This window comes from Chiloscyllium punctatum, chromosome 37 (assembly GCF_047496795.1).
Source record: "Chiloscyllium punctatum isolate Juve2018m chromosome 37, sChiPun1.3, whole genome shotgun sequence".
NCBI lineage: Eukaryota > Metazoa > Chordata > Chondrichthyes > Orectolobiformes > Hemiscylliidae > Chiloscyllium > Chiloscyllium punctatum.
Window position 1 is genome coordinate 48,546,403 of NC_092775.1, and position 18,683 is coordinate 48,565,085.

At 40.7% G+C, this 18,683-nt stretch overlaps 1 protein-coding gene across 4 annotated transcripts in view; it reads right to left on the reverse strand.

Annotated features, from left to right (window-relative positions):
- The window catches only part of LOC140463093 (microtubule cross-linking factor 2-like), a 121,816-nt gene that overhangs the window by 85,882 nt on the left and 17,251 nt on the right, over positions 1-18,683 (reverse strand). For all 4 annotated transcript variants that reach the window (XM_072556807.1, XM_072556806.1, XM_072556808.1 and 1 more), the window contains exon 3: positions 15,861-16,019. In XM_072556807.1, the coding sequence (XP_072412908.1) occupies positions 15,861-16,019 (159 nt within the window). The remainder of the gene's footprint in view (positions 1-15,860; positions 16,020-18,683) is intronic.

The following is an 18,683-nucleotide window of genomic DNA, read 5'->3' on the forward strand; positions in this document are numbered from 1 at the left end:
AAAACATCCCTTTATTCTATTTTTCTTCTTTTCTGCTTGGATGACAACACTGTCTATTCCACAAATTTAAACCATGCTGAATGGAGAAAATAATTCCATGAGTAGATTGTGATAAGATCAAACTAGAATTTTTCAAAATGCTAAATATACTGAGGAGTTACAAGTTAGTGATAATAGTTGACAATACCTCATGTGGTTGCTGGACAATTTTCCTTTCACTACATTAAATGAAGACATCACCCCAAAGGTCTTCCGTGGCTGAACTGCTCAATTAAAATCTTGCATACATGAGGAACAAACGAATGAAAGGGTAAGAGTGTAGAGTCGAGAAAAAGTCATTTTAATCAGGGGAGTATAACCAATGTTTATGAAGTCTGAATCTGCGCTGCCTGGCTATTAAATTCGAGTGGCAGATGCTATTGCCCAGGCAACAAACCCCAGCACAACCCGCTCACAGTGTTCATTAACTGCCTTCCCTTTATCCAGTTTTGGTCATGATATAATGTACTTCAGCCTTGATAAGGTGTCTGAGTTTCTCTTCGTGATTCTTTTTTATTAAAGAAGTGTGACTGACATTTTGACTCCATTGTAAACAAGGTATTTTCTGTTGGCTGTGTAGGTTCTGTCTACATTTTAAAAAAATGCTTGACACTTTTTCTCAAAACTTTGCAGGAATAAATTTATAAATAAAATTATACAATATATATGCCAAGAAAATAATTTTAGTGTATTAGAAATAAGTATACTTGAAAATAAAAATAATTGAATACATAGATTAATCCAGAAAAGCTTATGGTAATGCTGCAGCACTAATGAAAGGTACAAGAGTGACAGGATACAGAGTTTTAATTTCTGCTAACCCTTCTCACAGCCTCTTGCTCTTCTATGTCACCTTCCTGGCTGCATTGCTAGAAGAATCCCCGATAGGCATCAAAACATTGCTGTCAAATGGAAAGGGTTGGGGGAAGCAGGCAAGAGGCTGTTTTCCTGGACTGTACTCATGAATCTACTGACAGGTGGCCAAAAGCAACGCTGGTAATGGGTGGAGAGTTGGCTATCTGCCTTGCACACTTGGCCACAGGGATGTACATGGCTAAGGAACCAACAAAAGGAAAAACATTTAAAGAGGCAGTGTGGGGGGGGGGGGAGGAGCAAAGAAGGGATAGTGCAGCTGTTCAAAGCTGAAAAATATCCAAGTTATGCAGTATACAAATTACGCTTTATACAAAATCCAAGAATTTCAAGTGAAAGGAAGATTAAAAAAAAAGTATGAGACATATGCCATGTGAATCTCTCATGGTTTTTTATGCTTCCATGGGCATCACTGACAAGGCCAACATTTGGAGCATATCTCCAACTGCTCTTGGCAAGGTGGGGTTAGGCACCTTCTTGAACCGCTGCAGTCCATATCGGTGGGTAATTCACAGTGCATTTGTACTTCCAGGATGTAGACCCAGTGACAGTGAAGGAATGGCTACACTTTCAAGTCAGGATGGTGTGTAGCTTGGAGGAGAACTTGTAGCTGGGACTTGTATCTGCTGCCCCTGTCCTTCTACGTGGGTGATGTCACAGATTTGGAAGGTACAGTTGAAAGAGGCTTGATGAGTTCCTGCAGTGTTGACACTGTGTATTGGTTGTGGAGGAAATGAATGTTTAAGTTAGTGAGTGGGGTGCCATGGAGTGAGATGGTTTGGTACTGGATGATGTCAAGTTTCATGATTGTTGGAGCTGCATCAATCCAGTCAGTGGAGTGGTTTCCATTATGCTCCTCATTTGTAACCTGCAGTAGTGGGCAGGCTTTGGGGAGCTTGGAAGCAAGTTAAGTCCCTCAGAATATCCAACTTCTGAAATGCTGTGCAGCTGTAGTCTTTATATTTCAGATTCAATTCAATTTCTGGCCAGTGGTAACCCCTAGGATACGGACAGTGGGTGAATCAGTGATGATAATGCCACTCAATATCAAGGGGAAATGGCTAGTTTGAAGATGGTCATTGTGTGGCACTTCTAGGCATGAACATCACTTGACACCTATCAGCTGAGGCTGAATATTGTCCCAGGTCTTGCTGCATATGGAGATCTTTAGTATCGGAGAAGATGCAAATTCTACTAAACACTGCGCAATCAGCAGCAAATACCTCTGCTGACTGAGGGAAGGTCAGGGATGATGGAGCAGCAGCTTTTTGGGGTTACCCTGAAGGATTCCTGCAGCAATCGACTCTATGACTCAATATCCTCAGGCTGAACAAGTTGGTTTCTAACAACCACAATTATTATTTTTTGTGCTAGGTATCACTCCAAACAGTGACAAGTTTTCCTTCAACTTTCAGAGGCACTTTGCCTTTATGTCAAATGTTGCCTTTATGTCAAAGGTAGACAACTCTCATCACTCCAAGCTTTACTTGTGTCAGGGACAAAATTGATTCAATACAATAATAGTAATCTTGTAACATACAAACAACAAATCAGGAGGAATAGGCCACTTGGCCCCTTGAGCTTGCTCCTCCATTCAATACGATCATGGCTGATCTAATTACATTCCTATCCATGCCGGATAATCTTTCTTGCTTATTAAGAATCTACCTACATCAGAATTAAAATGTACAAGTACTCTGCTTTCATCATCTTGAGGAATTTACAACTCATGACAGAGAAATCTTTCAACTGTCTTAAATTTCCACCATCAACGCTCAGCAGTAGCAGCCAAAATCCAAGATCTTTTGAAAATGCAATCCAAACTCATGATCACTTCCATCCAGAACGACAAGGGCAGTAGATACAGGAGAACATTATTGAAATAACTCCAGAGAATATTCCATCACCAAGTCAGCTTTTATTTACATGTGGAGAGTCCTCGACACTGATCCAGCTCCCTCAGAGCCAAATCTCAGAATGAACAGAATGCCTGATGCTCCTGTTTGTATCTGTCAGCTGGGGGTCCCAAATTGGACCAGATTAATAGCACCTATCAGGAAATTCATGTTTTATGAGGTTCACTTGGCTAACCTCGTTACAATCACCTGCAAGTTCCACCCCCGCCACCTCAAGCTACTCAACATCCTGACTTGGAAATATATTGCCATTTCTTCAGTGACGTGGAGGTGCCGGTGCTGGACTGGGGTGGACAAAATCAGAAGTCTCACAACACCAGGTTATAATCCAACAGGTTCATTTGAAATCACAAACTTTCAAAGTGCTCTTCTTTGTCAGGTGCAGTCATGTCTTCAGCATTGCTGTACCAAAATCGCAGAGTTCCCTCTTCCATGGCATTGTAGGGTTCAAGAAGACAGCTCACCTTCTCAAGGGCAATTAGGGACAAGCAAAAAATGCTGGCCAGCCATCGATGCCCATGTTCACGACTGAATCAAAAGTTGTTTGCCCCATCTGTTCAAACGTAACCTACGCCAAGTTTTTAATTCTCCCACAATAAGAAACAGTTTTCTCAGCTGCACTTGTCAAGAATCCTCTGGATTTTATACATTAAAAATACAAGTCTTGTCCAGCCTGTAACACAAGGGCCCCTCTATATACAATGTGGTTTCAAATATACAACTGGTTCCGTGCCCTCGTAAAGTGCAATATTATAATTGGCAAAGCACCTCACTCATTGGAATTTCCATGTCTTTCTCTTTGCTGTACCTCACAAAATTCTGCATTGCTGCTAATGAGTGGAAAATTTAAACATGATACTTTTATAAAACCTCTGGCAAAACATCAATTCTTTTCCACATCTTGCCACCAACTTCGTTAGAAAGCCATATCTCCTTTGCATCAATGAAATTATGGCAAGCTTAAATATAGTTTAAAAGTACATTCTTAAAATATACAAGGTAAGAATCTTATCGGCAGATGACTGACCATGTATTGGGTTTTGTTGGGAGAGGGGAGGAGGGAAGAGAAGGGGTGTAATCTAGGATAGTTTAAAAGGTCGCACAATATCCCAAAATAGTTAATTCTGGATGAATGCACACATAAATGTTTCAATTTATCAAATTACCTGGTATTTACTCTTCCCATAGCAATTTTTTGACGAAAACTGGAGATTATTTCTAACCGTTGGTTTCTACTGCTCAACATAGCAGTAACTGCCATTGTCAGTGTTATCCTATAATCAATGTCTTTCGTCTGGTTTCTTCATTTTGCTATTTTAAGCCATTAATTTTAAGCAGGATCACATCTCTGGAGCAGAAATTTGATATGTGCATGTAATGGATATGTGTGACAGTATTGCCAGTAGGACTGTCTAGACTTACACTGCCATAATCACATTTCAGACAAACACTTTTTACAACCTTTTAAAATTTTAAAAAATCCTATCTTTTGCATACTACGATGGTGCTAGAGAATAGCTCATTTTTACACTTTTTACTGTACTCTAGTACACGTAATAATATAACCTAAATCTAAATAAAATCCAAATCTTGTTGTTTGGCATCCTAGAATTTCGGTCATATTTGTCTAGACTGAATCACTGAATGACTAGTTATAAAGGCTGTTGTACAGGGGGTTGTAAATGGCTATTTTTACCTGTTTACCGAACATCTAGTTAAAGCATACAATTACATTGCAAACTAATCATGTGTTCATCAGGATTTGACTGCACTGTCAGTTCTGAAACTTGTATCACATTGCTTCTTTTCTATATTTGACTTGTAGATGAAAGTAAATGGAAGATAATACCAGGGACCTACCAAATTCTTACAATTTGCAAAAAAGCCCATTATGTAAACAACATGTATCAAAGGATTATTAAGTTAGAGAAGTAAGGGAGAAGAAAAGGTGCAAGGCATAAGTGATACACACAGTGGGAGACAGAAAGGCCAAATGGATTGAGAAGAGAGTAAAAAGAGGAGAAAGATAGAAAGGAAGGGAAAGGATAAAGAGCATACATAAGCTGTTCATAGCTCTTTGAAAGTGGGGTCACAGGTAGATGGGACAGTGAAGAAGGCGTTGGTATGCTTTCCTTTATTGGTCAGAGTATTGAGTATAGGAGTTGGGAGGTCATGTTGTAGCTGGACAGGACATTGGTTAGGCTTCTTTTAGAATATTGTGTGCAATTCTGGTCTCCTTTCTATTGGAAGGATGTTGTGAAACTTGAAAGGATTCAGATAAGATTTACAAGCATGTTGCCAGGGTTGGAGGATTTGAACTACATGGAGAGGTTGAATAAGCTGGCGCTGTTTTCCTTGGAATGTTGGAGGCTGAGGGGTGACTTTACAGAGGTTTATAAAATCATTTCGGGCATGGATAGGGTTGATAGACAAGATCTTCTCCCTGGGGTGGGGGAGTTCAGAACTAGAGGGAATAGGTTCAGGGTGAGGGGGGAAAAATTTAAAAGGGACCTAAGTGACAACTTTTTCACGCAGAGGATGTTGCACGTATGGAATGAGCTGCCAGAGGAAGTGGTGTAGACTGGTAAAATTACAACATTTAAAAGGTATTTGGATGGGTATATGAATAGGAAGGGTATAGAGGGATATGAGCCACGTGCTGGCAAATGGGACTCGATCAGGTTAGGATATTTGGTCGGCATGGATGAGTTGGACCGAAGGGTCTATTTCAATGCTGTACATCTCCATGACTCTATGACTCTAAAAATGTGAGAAAGAGAAGAATGAAATGTAGATAAGAAAAAGGACAAAGCAGGGAAAGAGTGAGGAACACAGAGGGAAGATGACAGAGACAATGATAACAGAAGGTTATGACAGACACACACATTGGATGGGAACTAGTTGAGGAACTGAACTAGATGCAGCATATTTTGTCACAGTGGATTGCAAGGCTAAGAACATCATGGTGTAGTTAGTTATGAAGAGATAAATATGTTTTCCACATTCAGCATGACATGTTGCATAAATGATCTGTGAAAACATCACTTACTATGAGAGGGCTATACCAATAAGTACCTCAGTTCCAGTACTTGCCAAGCTTTTCTCGTACTGCTGCAACAAAACTGGCATTTATCAGACTCTGAGGAGAATTACCCTGACAAGTCCTACCCAGAAAGGACAGACCTAATCAGACAGCTTGTAATCAAGAGTGAGTATGAGAGAGACAGGGTGTGTGAGACTCTTCACTGGCAGAAGTCACACCTAACACACCTAAGCAAAATTGTTGAAATTGTTAGACGTCTGTTATCTCAGCTCCAGGACAGGACAGGACACTGCTGCCATTCTGCAACTTTAAACATCCATTACATCCACAAGATCACTATAGAAATCACCAAAGCTCCTTTGACAGTACCTGTGAAATCTACAGCCTTTACGAGCTAGAAGGGCAAGGATAGCAGATGCATGGGAACACTAGAAATGCAAGGCCCCTTCAAGTCACACACCAGCTTTACTTGGAACTATATTTTTGTTCTTTATCTGGGTCTAAATCCTAGAACTCCCTTCCAAACTCCACTGTGGATTACAGATACATAATGTCAAATATGTATATCCAAAAACAGGCATTCTTAAAACTAGACATTTGTTATTTTCCTGTGCTGCAACAAAACCTTGACCCAATCTGACACTGCTCAGACTGATCCACCTAAATCATGTAGGAGCACCCAATGTGACCTCAGCATCCAATAAACACAGATACGTCTGTGCAGAATAAAAATAAATACAAGCTTCCATCGAAGCAGTGACAGTAATACACCGCAAAAGGATATAAATTTAAAGCACTCACATTAAAAATGATATGCCATGGGCAGCCATGTAAAATGGAAGTATAATTCATTGTCTATAGCCAAGAAAGTGGAATAATTGCAGAATTAAGATAGAATTGCATCTCTGTAAAAACAGAGTGAAGAGCAAGGGGTTGTGGTTTAAAACAGAATGACTGATCTGGATACTTTATGCTGAAAGTGACAGAAAGAAATTAATTAATTAAAAACAATGCATAAACCAAAAAGAACAGAAGAGCAATTTATTGTCATGTGTATTTTTACAAAAAAAAGTGTAAAGTCTTATGTCGCTAGACCACAGTGCCTGTATTAAGACAGATGTCATAGATAAGAAGAAAAAAGTAAAAATTAAGACAGAGCTCATGTCAGATCAATTTCAGTTCAGGGAAAGTCTATTAAAGATGAACACAAATACCTGGAAGCCACTGCCAAAGGCTTCCACTTCAATGAGACCCTCACGCTGGAACGAGATCTACATGCCAATCTGAGACTGCCTGTCTGGTACAAAGTTAAAAATCACACAACACCAGCTTATAATCCAACAGGTTTATTCGGAAGCACTAGCTTTTGAGGTGCTGCCTCTTCATCAGATGGTTGATGACAAAAGTCCTTCCAAATAAACCTGTTGGACTATGACCTGAAGTGTGATATTTAACATTGTCCACCACAGTCCAACACTGGCGCCTTCAAATCACATCCGAGTCAAGGCAGCCATAACATGAGACCGCCATTCTGGGCTCAAATACAAGACCTCCAGACCACACACTGAGCCAAGACTGGACGAGATCACCTTACCGGGTTTCTGGAATATCCAGAAGCCGCTGTCAAAGATCTCCACACCGATGTGACCTTTGTGCCAGTACAAGACCACCAAACCTGGAGACCGCCATGCCAAGCTGAAACTGTCCAGTGGGATGAGATTGTCATAACGGGAGACTGCCATGCCAAGCTGGAAGCCTCCTCTTCACTGAGCCCAGGCCAGGAGAAGAAACCTTCCACTGAAGTGAAAGAGGGTAAGATAGTAAGTGGAAATATTAAGAAAAGGCAGAGAAAGAAAAAAAAAGCAAAAAGTGGACAGAGTAGATGAGCTCCAGGGTCCTGTGCTGAGGAACCTACATGTTGCATTGCTACATCATTACTATATTGCTTTCTAGAGTGCTGAATTAGACAGAGTGATGATAGAATGACTCTACAAAGAAGGGATGGCATTTGTTGGGGTACGTTGTTTGACCAAGCCAAGATTTCTGGTGTACTGAACTGATCATTTCAACTCCATGTGAATATTCCTCAGGGTGGTGATCAAATTTAAAAAGGCATCACAGTAACTGAAAATACATGGAAATAAATCTTCAGATGATCACAGGCAGCTAAAGTTAGATGAGTTTTCTAGTTAATTCATGAAAACCTCAGATAAACACATCTATTAATTCTGATGAAACATCCCTAATTTGGCATTACATATCAAGTTAAAGCATAAGAACAGCTGATTAAAGGGCACCGACAAGTGTAGGAAAGACACAAAGGCTAGGGTTACTGTGGGCTTGGTGAAAATATTATGCCTGGAAAATATAAGTAGAAGCTAATATGTGTTGGAAAGGTCTGGCACTCAAGATGTTTTGAGGAACAATAGTTCCAATGGATTACTAAGGTAACATGACAGCATGGATAGGCAGGCAAATTTCTTTGGACTGGTTTTAGAAGCACTGTCAAGAATCTATATCTTGCAGTTTCCATCAAATCCACTGAAGCTCAGATGGAAACTGCAAGATATAGATTCTTGACAGTTGCTCAATACATTATGATGCTGAACTTTTTGTGAAATGTATTTCACATGTACTTACCAATAAATGTGACATCGCCCATTTAACCAATGTACCAAATTAATATAAGGTCATGAATTCTAAGAATGAAAACCAAGTTATGCAACAGATGCTTAGTGCTACAAACTGAGGCCTAGAGCTGACAGGGCTCTCGAAAGCATTTTCAGTGCTAAACACTGAATGGTTTGGAATGTAGAACAGTGGTTGGAATGTAGAACTTGATACAACATGATGTAGGTGAGACAAATATCATACTTTTTTAAGGGGATCCTATTGAGTTAATGAGGAAGAAAGTAGAGAGATTTGTTGATAACTTTAAATGAAATAGGGTAGGATGGTCTGCTTTGTGTTACACATTCCATACAATGCATTTGAAATGTGGTCATAGGGGCTTCATGTTGATTTCGGATGTATAAACGCTAGTCCAAATTACATGTCCTGTGCTTTATGCTTCATTTACTACATTGCTCTGTATATGATCGTCTGGGTCTGCATGGGTTACTCTTTGGAGGGTCAGTGTGGTCTCGTTGGGCCAAATGGCCTGTTTCCACACTGTATGGATTCTATGATTATAATGTGTCTTCTCCAATAGTGTATGTTTATCTGAGTCAATAATATTTCATGTACAATACTTTTAAAACAAAAGTTCACAGAATCTGAGCTTCCCAGGTAAGGCCAGCATTAATTGCCCACACGAAGTTGGTGGCACCTTATTGAACTGTTCCAGTTCATGTGTTTCAGTATTGTCAGGAAAGGAGTTCCAGCATTTTAACACAGTGATAATGAATGAAGGTTCCAAGACAGGACAGTAGGAGTTGGAGAATGATCTTACAGGTTTATGTGTTTGGCTGCCCCTGTCTTTCTAGGTGGTAGAGGTTGCCATTTGGAAAGTTTATGTCAAAGCAACTTTGATGAGTTACTGTACACACAACTGTCACTATGCACCAGGTAGGAAATGACCAAAAATGGAGGAATGTGGTATCAATTAAGCAATTAACTTGTCCTCTTTAAAGTAAAGCTTCTGGAATTGTACATATCAAGGCAAGTTGAGAAAATGTAATTACACTCTTGATATGTGCCATGTGGATAGTAGACGAGGGTTTGAGGTGTCTCTAAATTGTTCTTGTAGCCACTATATTTAGTTGACTGACTCAGTTAAGTTCTGGTCAATAGTAATTCCCAGGACATTGAGGGCAGGGCAATTCAGCAATGGCAGCACCACTGAACAGCCCAAAACGTCGATTCTCCTGCTCCTCGGATGCTGCCTGACCTGCTGTGCTTTTCCAGCAACACACTCTCGACTCTGAACATTAAGGCAAGATAAAGTTTTCTCTTTATGGAGATGGTCTTTGTCTAACGCGTGCCAAAAAATGTTACTTTTTGTTTATTAATCTAAGTCTGCAAGTTGTCCAGGTCTTGTGGCATGTGGCCACTGTTATGATCCCAGCTGATGGTAATACTGGAAAGTCAGACCCCTGCATGAAACCTGGATTTTTCAGGTTTTAACAACTTGTAGATTTCTATCCAAACTCTCTTGGCTTAGATGCTCCATAGACTTGGAAACACTTCTTTGGAGATGACTGGATCCCCCGAATTAAGCTGAAAAACTGTGGGTTCGCCAGCGAGGAGGAAAAAAGCTGCTCTCTTCTAAACTCAGCAGTTCTTCTGAACTAAAATGTTGAACATTCTGTTCTGAAGTCAAAACAAAATTAATTGCCTTCTCAACTGCAATCATGTGCTTTCTTGGAACTGATGTATTCAGGTCACTGTTCAAATTGACTGACTTTTTTTTAAAAACAGAACCTTCACAGAACTGACCCACATCCATCTCTCTCTATTTTGAAATCCAGAAGTATGATATATAGTACACGTTTTTCACGGTACAGACTGTTTCAGAACTTAACGAGTTGCCACTAGCATTGAACACTGCAAAAAAAGAAGCAAATACTCTCCTTCTGACCTTGTGATAGATTCGTTACAATAAGACAGTTGGGCCGAGGAACTTAGAGTCATAGAGTCAAAAAGCATGGAAACAGGCCTATGCCAACCATAATCTCATATTAAACTAGTCCCACCTACTTGCTCCTGACCCATATCCCTCCAAACTGCTGCTATTTATGTATTTATTCAAATATCTTTCAAACATTTTAATTGTACTCAAATCAACTTCTGCAACAATGTTCTCCCTCCAACACCACAAGCATCTTCCTTTGCGCCGAACATTAATGACAACCAGTGGAGAGTTTTCCCTCTGATTCCCACTGATATTCATTTTGCAAGGGCTCCTTGATACTTCACTCAGTGAAACACATCATGATGTCAATAGCAGTCACTCTCGCCTCACCTCTGAAATTCAGTTTGTTTGTCTTTGTTTGGACCAAGACTATAATGAGGTCTGGAACTGAGTAGCCCTGGCAAAATCCAAACTGAACATCAGTAATTAGGGAGCTGCTCAGTGCTGCTTGAGAGGACTATTGATGACATCTTTGTTGATGACTGACAATAGATTGATGGGCACTAATTGGTCAGATTTGATCTATTGTGCTTTGTGTATTCTGACATACGTTGTCAATTTTCTAAATAGCTGGGTAGATAGCTGCATGGTTCTGGACAAAGCTGGTTATGGAGCACAGGTTTTCAGCTGGGATGTTGCCAGGGCCATATTCTTTGCCACATCTGAGAGATATATTTTCTGTCCAACTAAATTATAATTCAGCAAGAATTATGGAAGGGTTCCGATGGATTTTCAAAAGATTTGGTCCTTGGCAGAAAAGGCACTGTCACCAATGGTGCAGCAAAGAAAATAGTGGGTGACCATTAGAAGAGGATTGCATGGATCTCAGAATATTGTATCACCAAAGGAGGTTGAGAGAGATTGGGTGGGGCAAGATCACGGAAGAATATGAAAATTACGGATGGCTTCTTTTTGAGTTGAAATCCAGGTATTGTCAGACCTGAGGTTAGTATGGATCAGCAGGCACTGAGCTGATAAGTTAATAAGACTTGATGCAAGAATGGCTAAAGACAGCAGTGTTTTGGGCCATTCAATTTACAAAGGGTACAAGCTGGAAAATACCTTCATGCAGAGTGGAAGAAATTACGTAAAATGCAGCAGAACCACATTAATACAACTAGCTCATCAGAATTGTTTCTTCTCATTGCAAACCTCAAATTAATTCCTGATAATATGATCTGGCCATCTGTTTTTCGCATCAAGAAGTCTGAACAATGTGACTTTGAAAACAGTTCAAAGACAGTGTAAATCCATCTGCTGTAGAATAGTGTCGATTGTGCCTCAATGACAGGACACTTGATTCTGAGTCAGGTGGTTGAGGGTACAAGTCCCACTTCAGAAACCTGAACACTAAACCTCCAGCCCAGTACTGTGGGAGATGTGGTCTTTTTGATGGAATGTTAAACCAATGCCTATCTGACTGTCAGAACTGGGTTCTGCAGAAGGGTCACTGGACCAGAAACGTTAACTCTACTTTCTCTCCATAGATGCTGCCCAGACATCAGATTTTTCAGCAATTCTTCTCTTTTTGTTCCTGATTTCCAGCATTGCAGTTCTTTTTATTTTTGTTTAGACTGGTAAATGGGCATATGGGGAGATTTCAGGGATCTAAGAGGAGGAACATGAGCCCACAAAAATACAACAAAATCCTGGCTTCAAGAAACAGAATCCAATTCTTACTGTGGCACATTATGGCTACATTCTTTTTATAAGTGTTCTCTTAGATTGTTGCATTAGATTCATATTTTAAAAACTATGCGATTTGTTTTGAACATAAATGTATGGTTTTGAAATCATTAACCTTTTAACAGTATTTCTGAACTAGGAGGGTGTGCCCCACTATGGAATGTGATAGTTGTCTTGGTGGGACCACAATGTTGGCAAAAATGCAACCACAGACTTCTCATTAATGACTTAATTATCTCGTTTTGGCTTTTTAAAAAAAAAATTAGCAATAAAACTTCTTCTCAAAAATCATTCCAATTTTTAAACATTCTTAAACAGTTCCATTAATGATTAACATAATGCTAAATTGCATGTAAACATAAAAGTACGCTCCTTGTTTGTTTTAAACATGGTGGGACCAGGGCTTTTTGACAAAATGGCTTATGGCAAGTAAGTTGCAAAAGGTTAAGAACCTCTTTTTGAAGAGATTATAATTCAGAACAAATATTGGAGGGTGTCATTTGTATTACCTCAGTAGCTACACTCCTTACAGGATTCTACTGGATTAATCAAGCAATCAGCAGTTAGTAATATGCCACAATGGAAAAATGGCAACACTTCAAATATACGAAGAGTAGTTTTAGAACAGGCAGGAGCAAAATTTGTGGTTCATTAGTTAACACTTTGCAAGGGCTTGTTCTTACCCTCATATATTGTGCATTATGTCTGAATAAAAATGAAAAGGAAACTTTCCATTAAATACCATCAGCATCAAACTCAGAGATAAAAACCAAAAGGTCAGGTATCCAATATAGAAAGAAATAATTGTCATAAAAGGATTAAAAATGCCATATTCTACAACTATAATCTTTCAACTTGATTTTGCGGCACAGATTTCTTGTTTAGATTAAAAGCTCCCAATGAAAAATGATGGCAACCTAATTAAATTGTAGAAGATTCCAAAAATAAATAATGGGGCCATTTGTCTAGTATAAAGATACAAACTTGGATGTACTATTCTTAATCATTAATATTCTGCAATGAGGAACTCGAACTACAAAACTTTTTTAAATTCATTTTTTTGGAAATGCGTGTTGCTGACTGGGCCAGCATTTATTGTCCTTTCCTAGTTGCCCTTGAGAAGGTGGTGGTGAGCTGCCTTCTTGAACTGCTGCAGTCCACTTGCTTAAAGTTGACCTACAATGCCATTACAGAGGGAATTCCAGGATTTTGGCACAGCGACAGTGAAGGAACGGTGATATATTTCCAAGTCAGGATAGTGAGTGACTTGGAGGGGAGCTTGTAGATGGTGTTATTCCCATATATCAACTGCCCTTGTCCTTCTGGATGGGAGTGGGTTTAGAAGGTGCTGTCTGAGGATCTTTGGTGAATTTCTGCAGTGCATCCTGTAGATAGTACACAGCGTCGGTGGTGGGGGGAGTGGCTGCTTGGGGGTACAGCACCAAATGAGCGGGCTGCTTTGTCCTGATTGGTGTCAAGCTTCCTAAGTGTTGTTGGGACTGCACTCATCCAGGTATGTGGGGAGTATTCCATCACACTCTTGACTTGTCCTTGTAGATGGTGGACAGGCTTTGAGGAGTCAGGTGGCGAGTTATCCGCCACAGTATTCTAGCTCCTGACCACCTCTTGTAGCCAAAATCTTGCAATTCCCTGGTGAGTCCAGTTGAGTTTCTGATCAATGATAACTCCTAGAATGTTGATAGTGGGGGATTCAGTGATGGTAACACCAAAAAATATCAAGGGGTGGTGGTTAGATTGTCTCTTATTAGTGATGGTCACAACCTGGCATTTGTGTGGCACGAATGTTACTTGTCACTTGTCAGTCCAAGTCTGGATATCGTCCAGATCTTGTTGCATTTGGACAGAGACTGCTTCAGTATCTGAGGAGTCCTGAATGGTGCTGAACATTATGCAATCAATCATCAGCAAACATCCCCACTTCTGATCTTTAGATGAAGGGAAGGTCATTGGTGAAGGTGGTTGGGCCTAAGACACTACCCTGAGGAACACTTGCAGAGATGCCGTGGAGCTGAGATGATACTCTCCCAACAACTGCAATCACCTTCCTACATGTCAGGTATGACTCTGGTGGTTACAGTCTTCCCCCATACCCACTGATTCCAATTTTGGTCGGGATCCTTGATGCCACATTTGGTCAAATGCCGCCTTCATGCTATTACTGTCCCCTCCCCTCTGGAATTCAGCTCTTTTGTCCATGTTTGAACCAAGGCTGTAATAAGGTGATGAGCCGAGTGGCTATGGAGGAACCCAAACTGGGCATCACGGTGCAGGTTATTGCTGAGCAGGTGCTGCTTGATAGTTATGTTGATGACATCTTCCATCACTTGACTGATGATCGACAGTATAACAGTTCCTATTCTAAATTCAGCTAAATAAATTACCCTGGGGCAAAGTGGAATTCTCATTAAACAATCACTAAGCGTGGAAAAGTATCGGGCCGCAGGGGGAAAGGAAGGAGAAAGCTAGGCAGGTTGAATTAGCTATTCCAGTTGAACACTTAGGTAGTAAAATTAATCCAATACTTCATAAGCTTGATAGTGTGGTATTTGTTTTAGTAATACAGCTGAAGACTGATAAAACTCGCTAGAAGCTTGTTTTATGAGCCTTGCCATTAGTAAGAAAGATAAAAATATTTACCATGGTAGATACAGAATTACACGCATTAGATCATAAATGTACACAGTTATCAGTCTTAGTTTGCGTTCTGGTATCTCAACCAGCAATACTTGAAACAATGGCATTAATGGATGGCTTGAAATGAGAAGGGTATGTCAACTTGAAGCTTATTAGATTAGATTAGATTCCCTACAGTGTGGAAACAGGCCTTTCGGCCCAACAAGTCCACACCAACCCTCCGAAGAGCAATCCACCCAGACCCATTCCCCTACATTTACCCCTGACTAATGCGCCTAACACTACAGGCAATTTAGCATGGTCAATTCACCTGAGCTGCACATCGTTGGATGGTGGGAGGAAACCAGAGCACCCGGAGGAAACCCACGCAGACACTGGGAGAATGTGCAAACTCCACACAGACAGTCGCCCAAGGCTAGAAACGAACCTGGGACCCTGGCACTGTGAGGCAACAGTGCTAACCACTGAGCCACTGTGCCACCTGTCTGTAAGGCTTCACAATGAATTAGTTGGATCATGAAAAAGCAGAAAAACTTATCAGCTGACCGCTAATGGAAAATGTCATGCAAAACATCAATGCTCGCAATATTTAATACAAGAGTCTATACTTTTTACACAGTTACACAAAACATACAGCATAGAAACAGACCATTGAACCTGAGTATCTGTGCCAGTATGTCACTTCATCCTTACACATCTGGCAGCATAACCCTCTATTCATTTCTCCTTGCATTTTTGTCTAGTTTCCTCTTTAGTGCATCTAATTCAAACAGTCAACTTTCATTGTAACATAAAATTGACCTTTATAGGGCCCATTCTACAAAATCATGCTCCTGGTATGAAGCTTTGTTGATTAAAATGTTGAATTAAAAACCATGGAAAATACAACCACAACTTTCAGTCAATGCTCCTGTGGGCAAGGTCCCAAATTGGCAATGAGGTATTGAAAAACCTGCCCGTACATATTTATGTACAGTATTTGAAAATGTCAACAGCCAACCATGAGCAATGTTACCTCTTTCATTTTGTCCACTTCATTCTGTAGCACCTGTTTGGAGACATCCATTTCAATGAGCTTCTGTCGAAGATCTTCATTTTCTTCTTCTAACTTTATTCTCTTCTTCTCCACAGCTTCCAGTTCATTGTGAAGTCTTACAGACACATCTTTTGAAACCTGTAGTATACAGCAAGTCAATACATGTTATTCAGAACATGCACTTGGCAAAGAACAAAGAAACTTTACAGCCCAGGAACAGGCCCTTCGGCCCTCCAAGCCTGAGCTGATCCAAATGTACTGTTTAAACCTGTCGGTCGATTCCTAAGCATTTGTATCTCCTCTGTTCCCCACCTACTCATGCATCTGTCCAGATGCATCTTTAATTAATCCACCGTGCCTGCCTCTACCACCTCTGCTGGCAACGCGTTCCAAATGCCCACCACCCTCTGTGTGAAGTACTTGCCACGTGTATCCCCCTTAAACTTTCCACCTCACACCTTGAAAGCATGACCTCTCATTATTGAATCCTTCACCCTGGGAAAAAGCTTGTCTCTATCAACCCTGTCTGTACCCTTCATGATTTTGTAAATCTCAATCAGGTCCCCCTTCAATCTCCTTTTTTCTAGTGGAAATAAACCTAACCTACTCAACCTCTCTTCATAGCTAGCACCTTCCATACCAGGCAACGTCCTCGTAAACCTTCTCTGCACCTCTCCAAAGCGTCCACATCCTTTTGGTAATGTGGTGACCAGAAATGTACACAGTATTCTAAATGCGGCCGAACCAATGTCTTGTACAATTTTAACATGACTTGCCAGCTCTTATACTCAATACCCCGTCCAATGAAGAGAAGCATACCATATGCCATCTTGATCACTCCATCCACCTGTGCCACAACCTTCAGGGTACAATGGACCTGCACTCCCAGATCTCTCTGCCCATCAACTTTTCCCAAGGCTCTTCCAGTCATTATATAATTCGCCCTAGAATTAGACTTGCCTAAATGCATCACCTCACATTTGTCTGGATTGAAAGCCATCTGCCACTTTTCCGCTCAACTCTCCAGTCTATCTATATCCTCCTGTATTCTCTGACTGTCAGCTAATCCACCAATCTTTGTGATTTCTGCAAACTTGCTAATCATACCAACAGTGCCGTCTTCTAGATCATCTATGTATATTACAAACAACAGTGGCCCCAACACTGGCCCTGCGGAACACCACTGGTCATTTTCTCCATTTCGAGAAACTCCCTTCAACTACTATTCTCTGCCTCCTGTTGCTCAACCAGTTCTTTATCCACCTAGCTAGAACACCCTGCACACCATGTGGCATTTTACCTTTTTCCCCCAAAATATTCCCTCAAAGCAATACCCATTTATGGCACAGTAATTAGGATAAATTCCTACTTGCCACTCATTGAATTTCACCAGAGACACATTAAACTCTTGAACTGTGTTGCAAAAGGTTCACTCACAGTCATAGAGTCAGAGATGTACAGCACGGAAACAGACCCTTCGGTCCAACTTGTTCATGCTGACCAGATATCCTAACCTAATCTAGTCCTTTTTGCTAGCACTTGGCCTATATTCCTCTAGACCATTCCTATTCATATACCCATCCTGATGCCTTTTAAATGCTGCAATAACAGCCACCACCACTTCCTCTGGCAGCTCATTCCATACAAGTACCACCCTCTAAGTGAAAATGTTGCCCCTTAGGTCCCTCTTATATCTTTCCCCTTTCACCCTAAATCTATGTCCTCAAGTTCTGGACTCCCCCACCCCAGGGAAAAGACCTTCTCTAATTATCCTATCCATGGCCCTCATGATTTTATAAGTCTCTATAAGGTCACCCCTCAGCCTCCGATGCTCCAGGGAAAACAGCCACAGCCTATTCAACCTCTCCCTATAGCTCAAATCCTCCAACCCTGGCAACATCCTTGTAAATCTTTTCTGAACCTTTCCAAGTTTCACAACATCCTTCAGATAGGAAGGAGACCAGAATTGCACGCAATATTCCAACAGTGGCCAACTAATGTCCTGTACTACCGCAACATGACCTCCCAACTCCCAAACTTTGTACTCTGACCAGTAAAGGAAAGCATACAAAATGCCTTCTCTGCTATCCTACTTACCAGCGGCTCTACTTTCCAAAACTATGAACCTACACTCAAAGGTCTCTTTGTTCAGCAACACTCCCTAGGAATTTACCATTACATATACAAGTCCTGCTAAGATTTGCTTTTCCAAAATGCAGCAAGAATTCTTACCCTATTGCCAAAAATGGTACACAATATTCTGTCCTTGTTCAAAAGTAGTTGAAGTGTCAACAAAAAAAACCCTACATTTCATGATTTGTTTTCAGAAACACCATGTTAAGAGCACCATTCTCCATGAGTAGTTTCAAAATCATTCGAACTACATCAGCTGAGCAAGATGTATGGCATTTTTGCCACATAAAAAGAGTGAGGCCCATGCAATACTTAACATTCACATGAAGGGCATGACAGGTCTGATACTGAGCTCTCTCCCCTGACTGAGGAATCTAGAACATGGGGACAGTCTCAGGATAATGAGCCTATCGTTTAGCAGTGATATAAGAATAGTTCTTAGAAGAACAGATTAGAGAGCAGATCTTGGAAAGGTGCAGATGTAACAGAGTTGTTGTTCTGCGTGAATTAAACTTACCCAATATTGACTAGAACCTTCTTAGTGCAGATGGTCTGGATGGAGATGATTTTGTCAGGTGCGCCCAGGAAGGATTCCTGACTTAATATGTTGATAGGCCAACTAGGGGGAGGCCATATTGGATTTGGTGCCTGGCAATGAGCCAGGCAAGG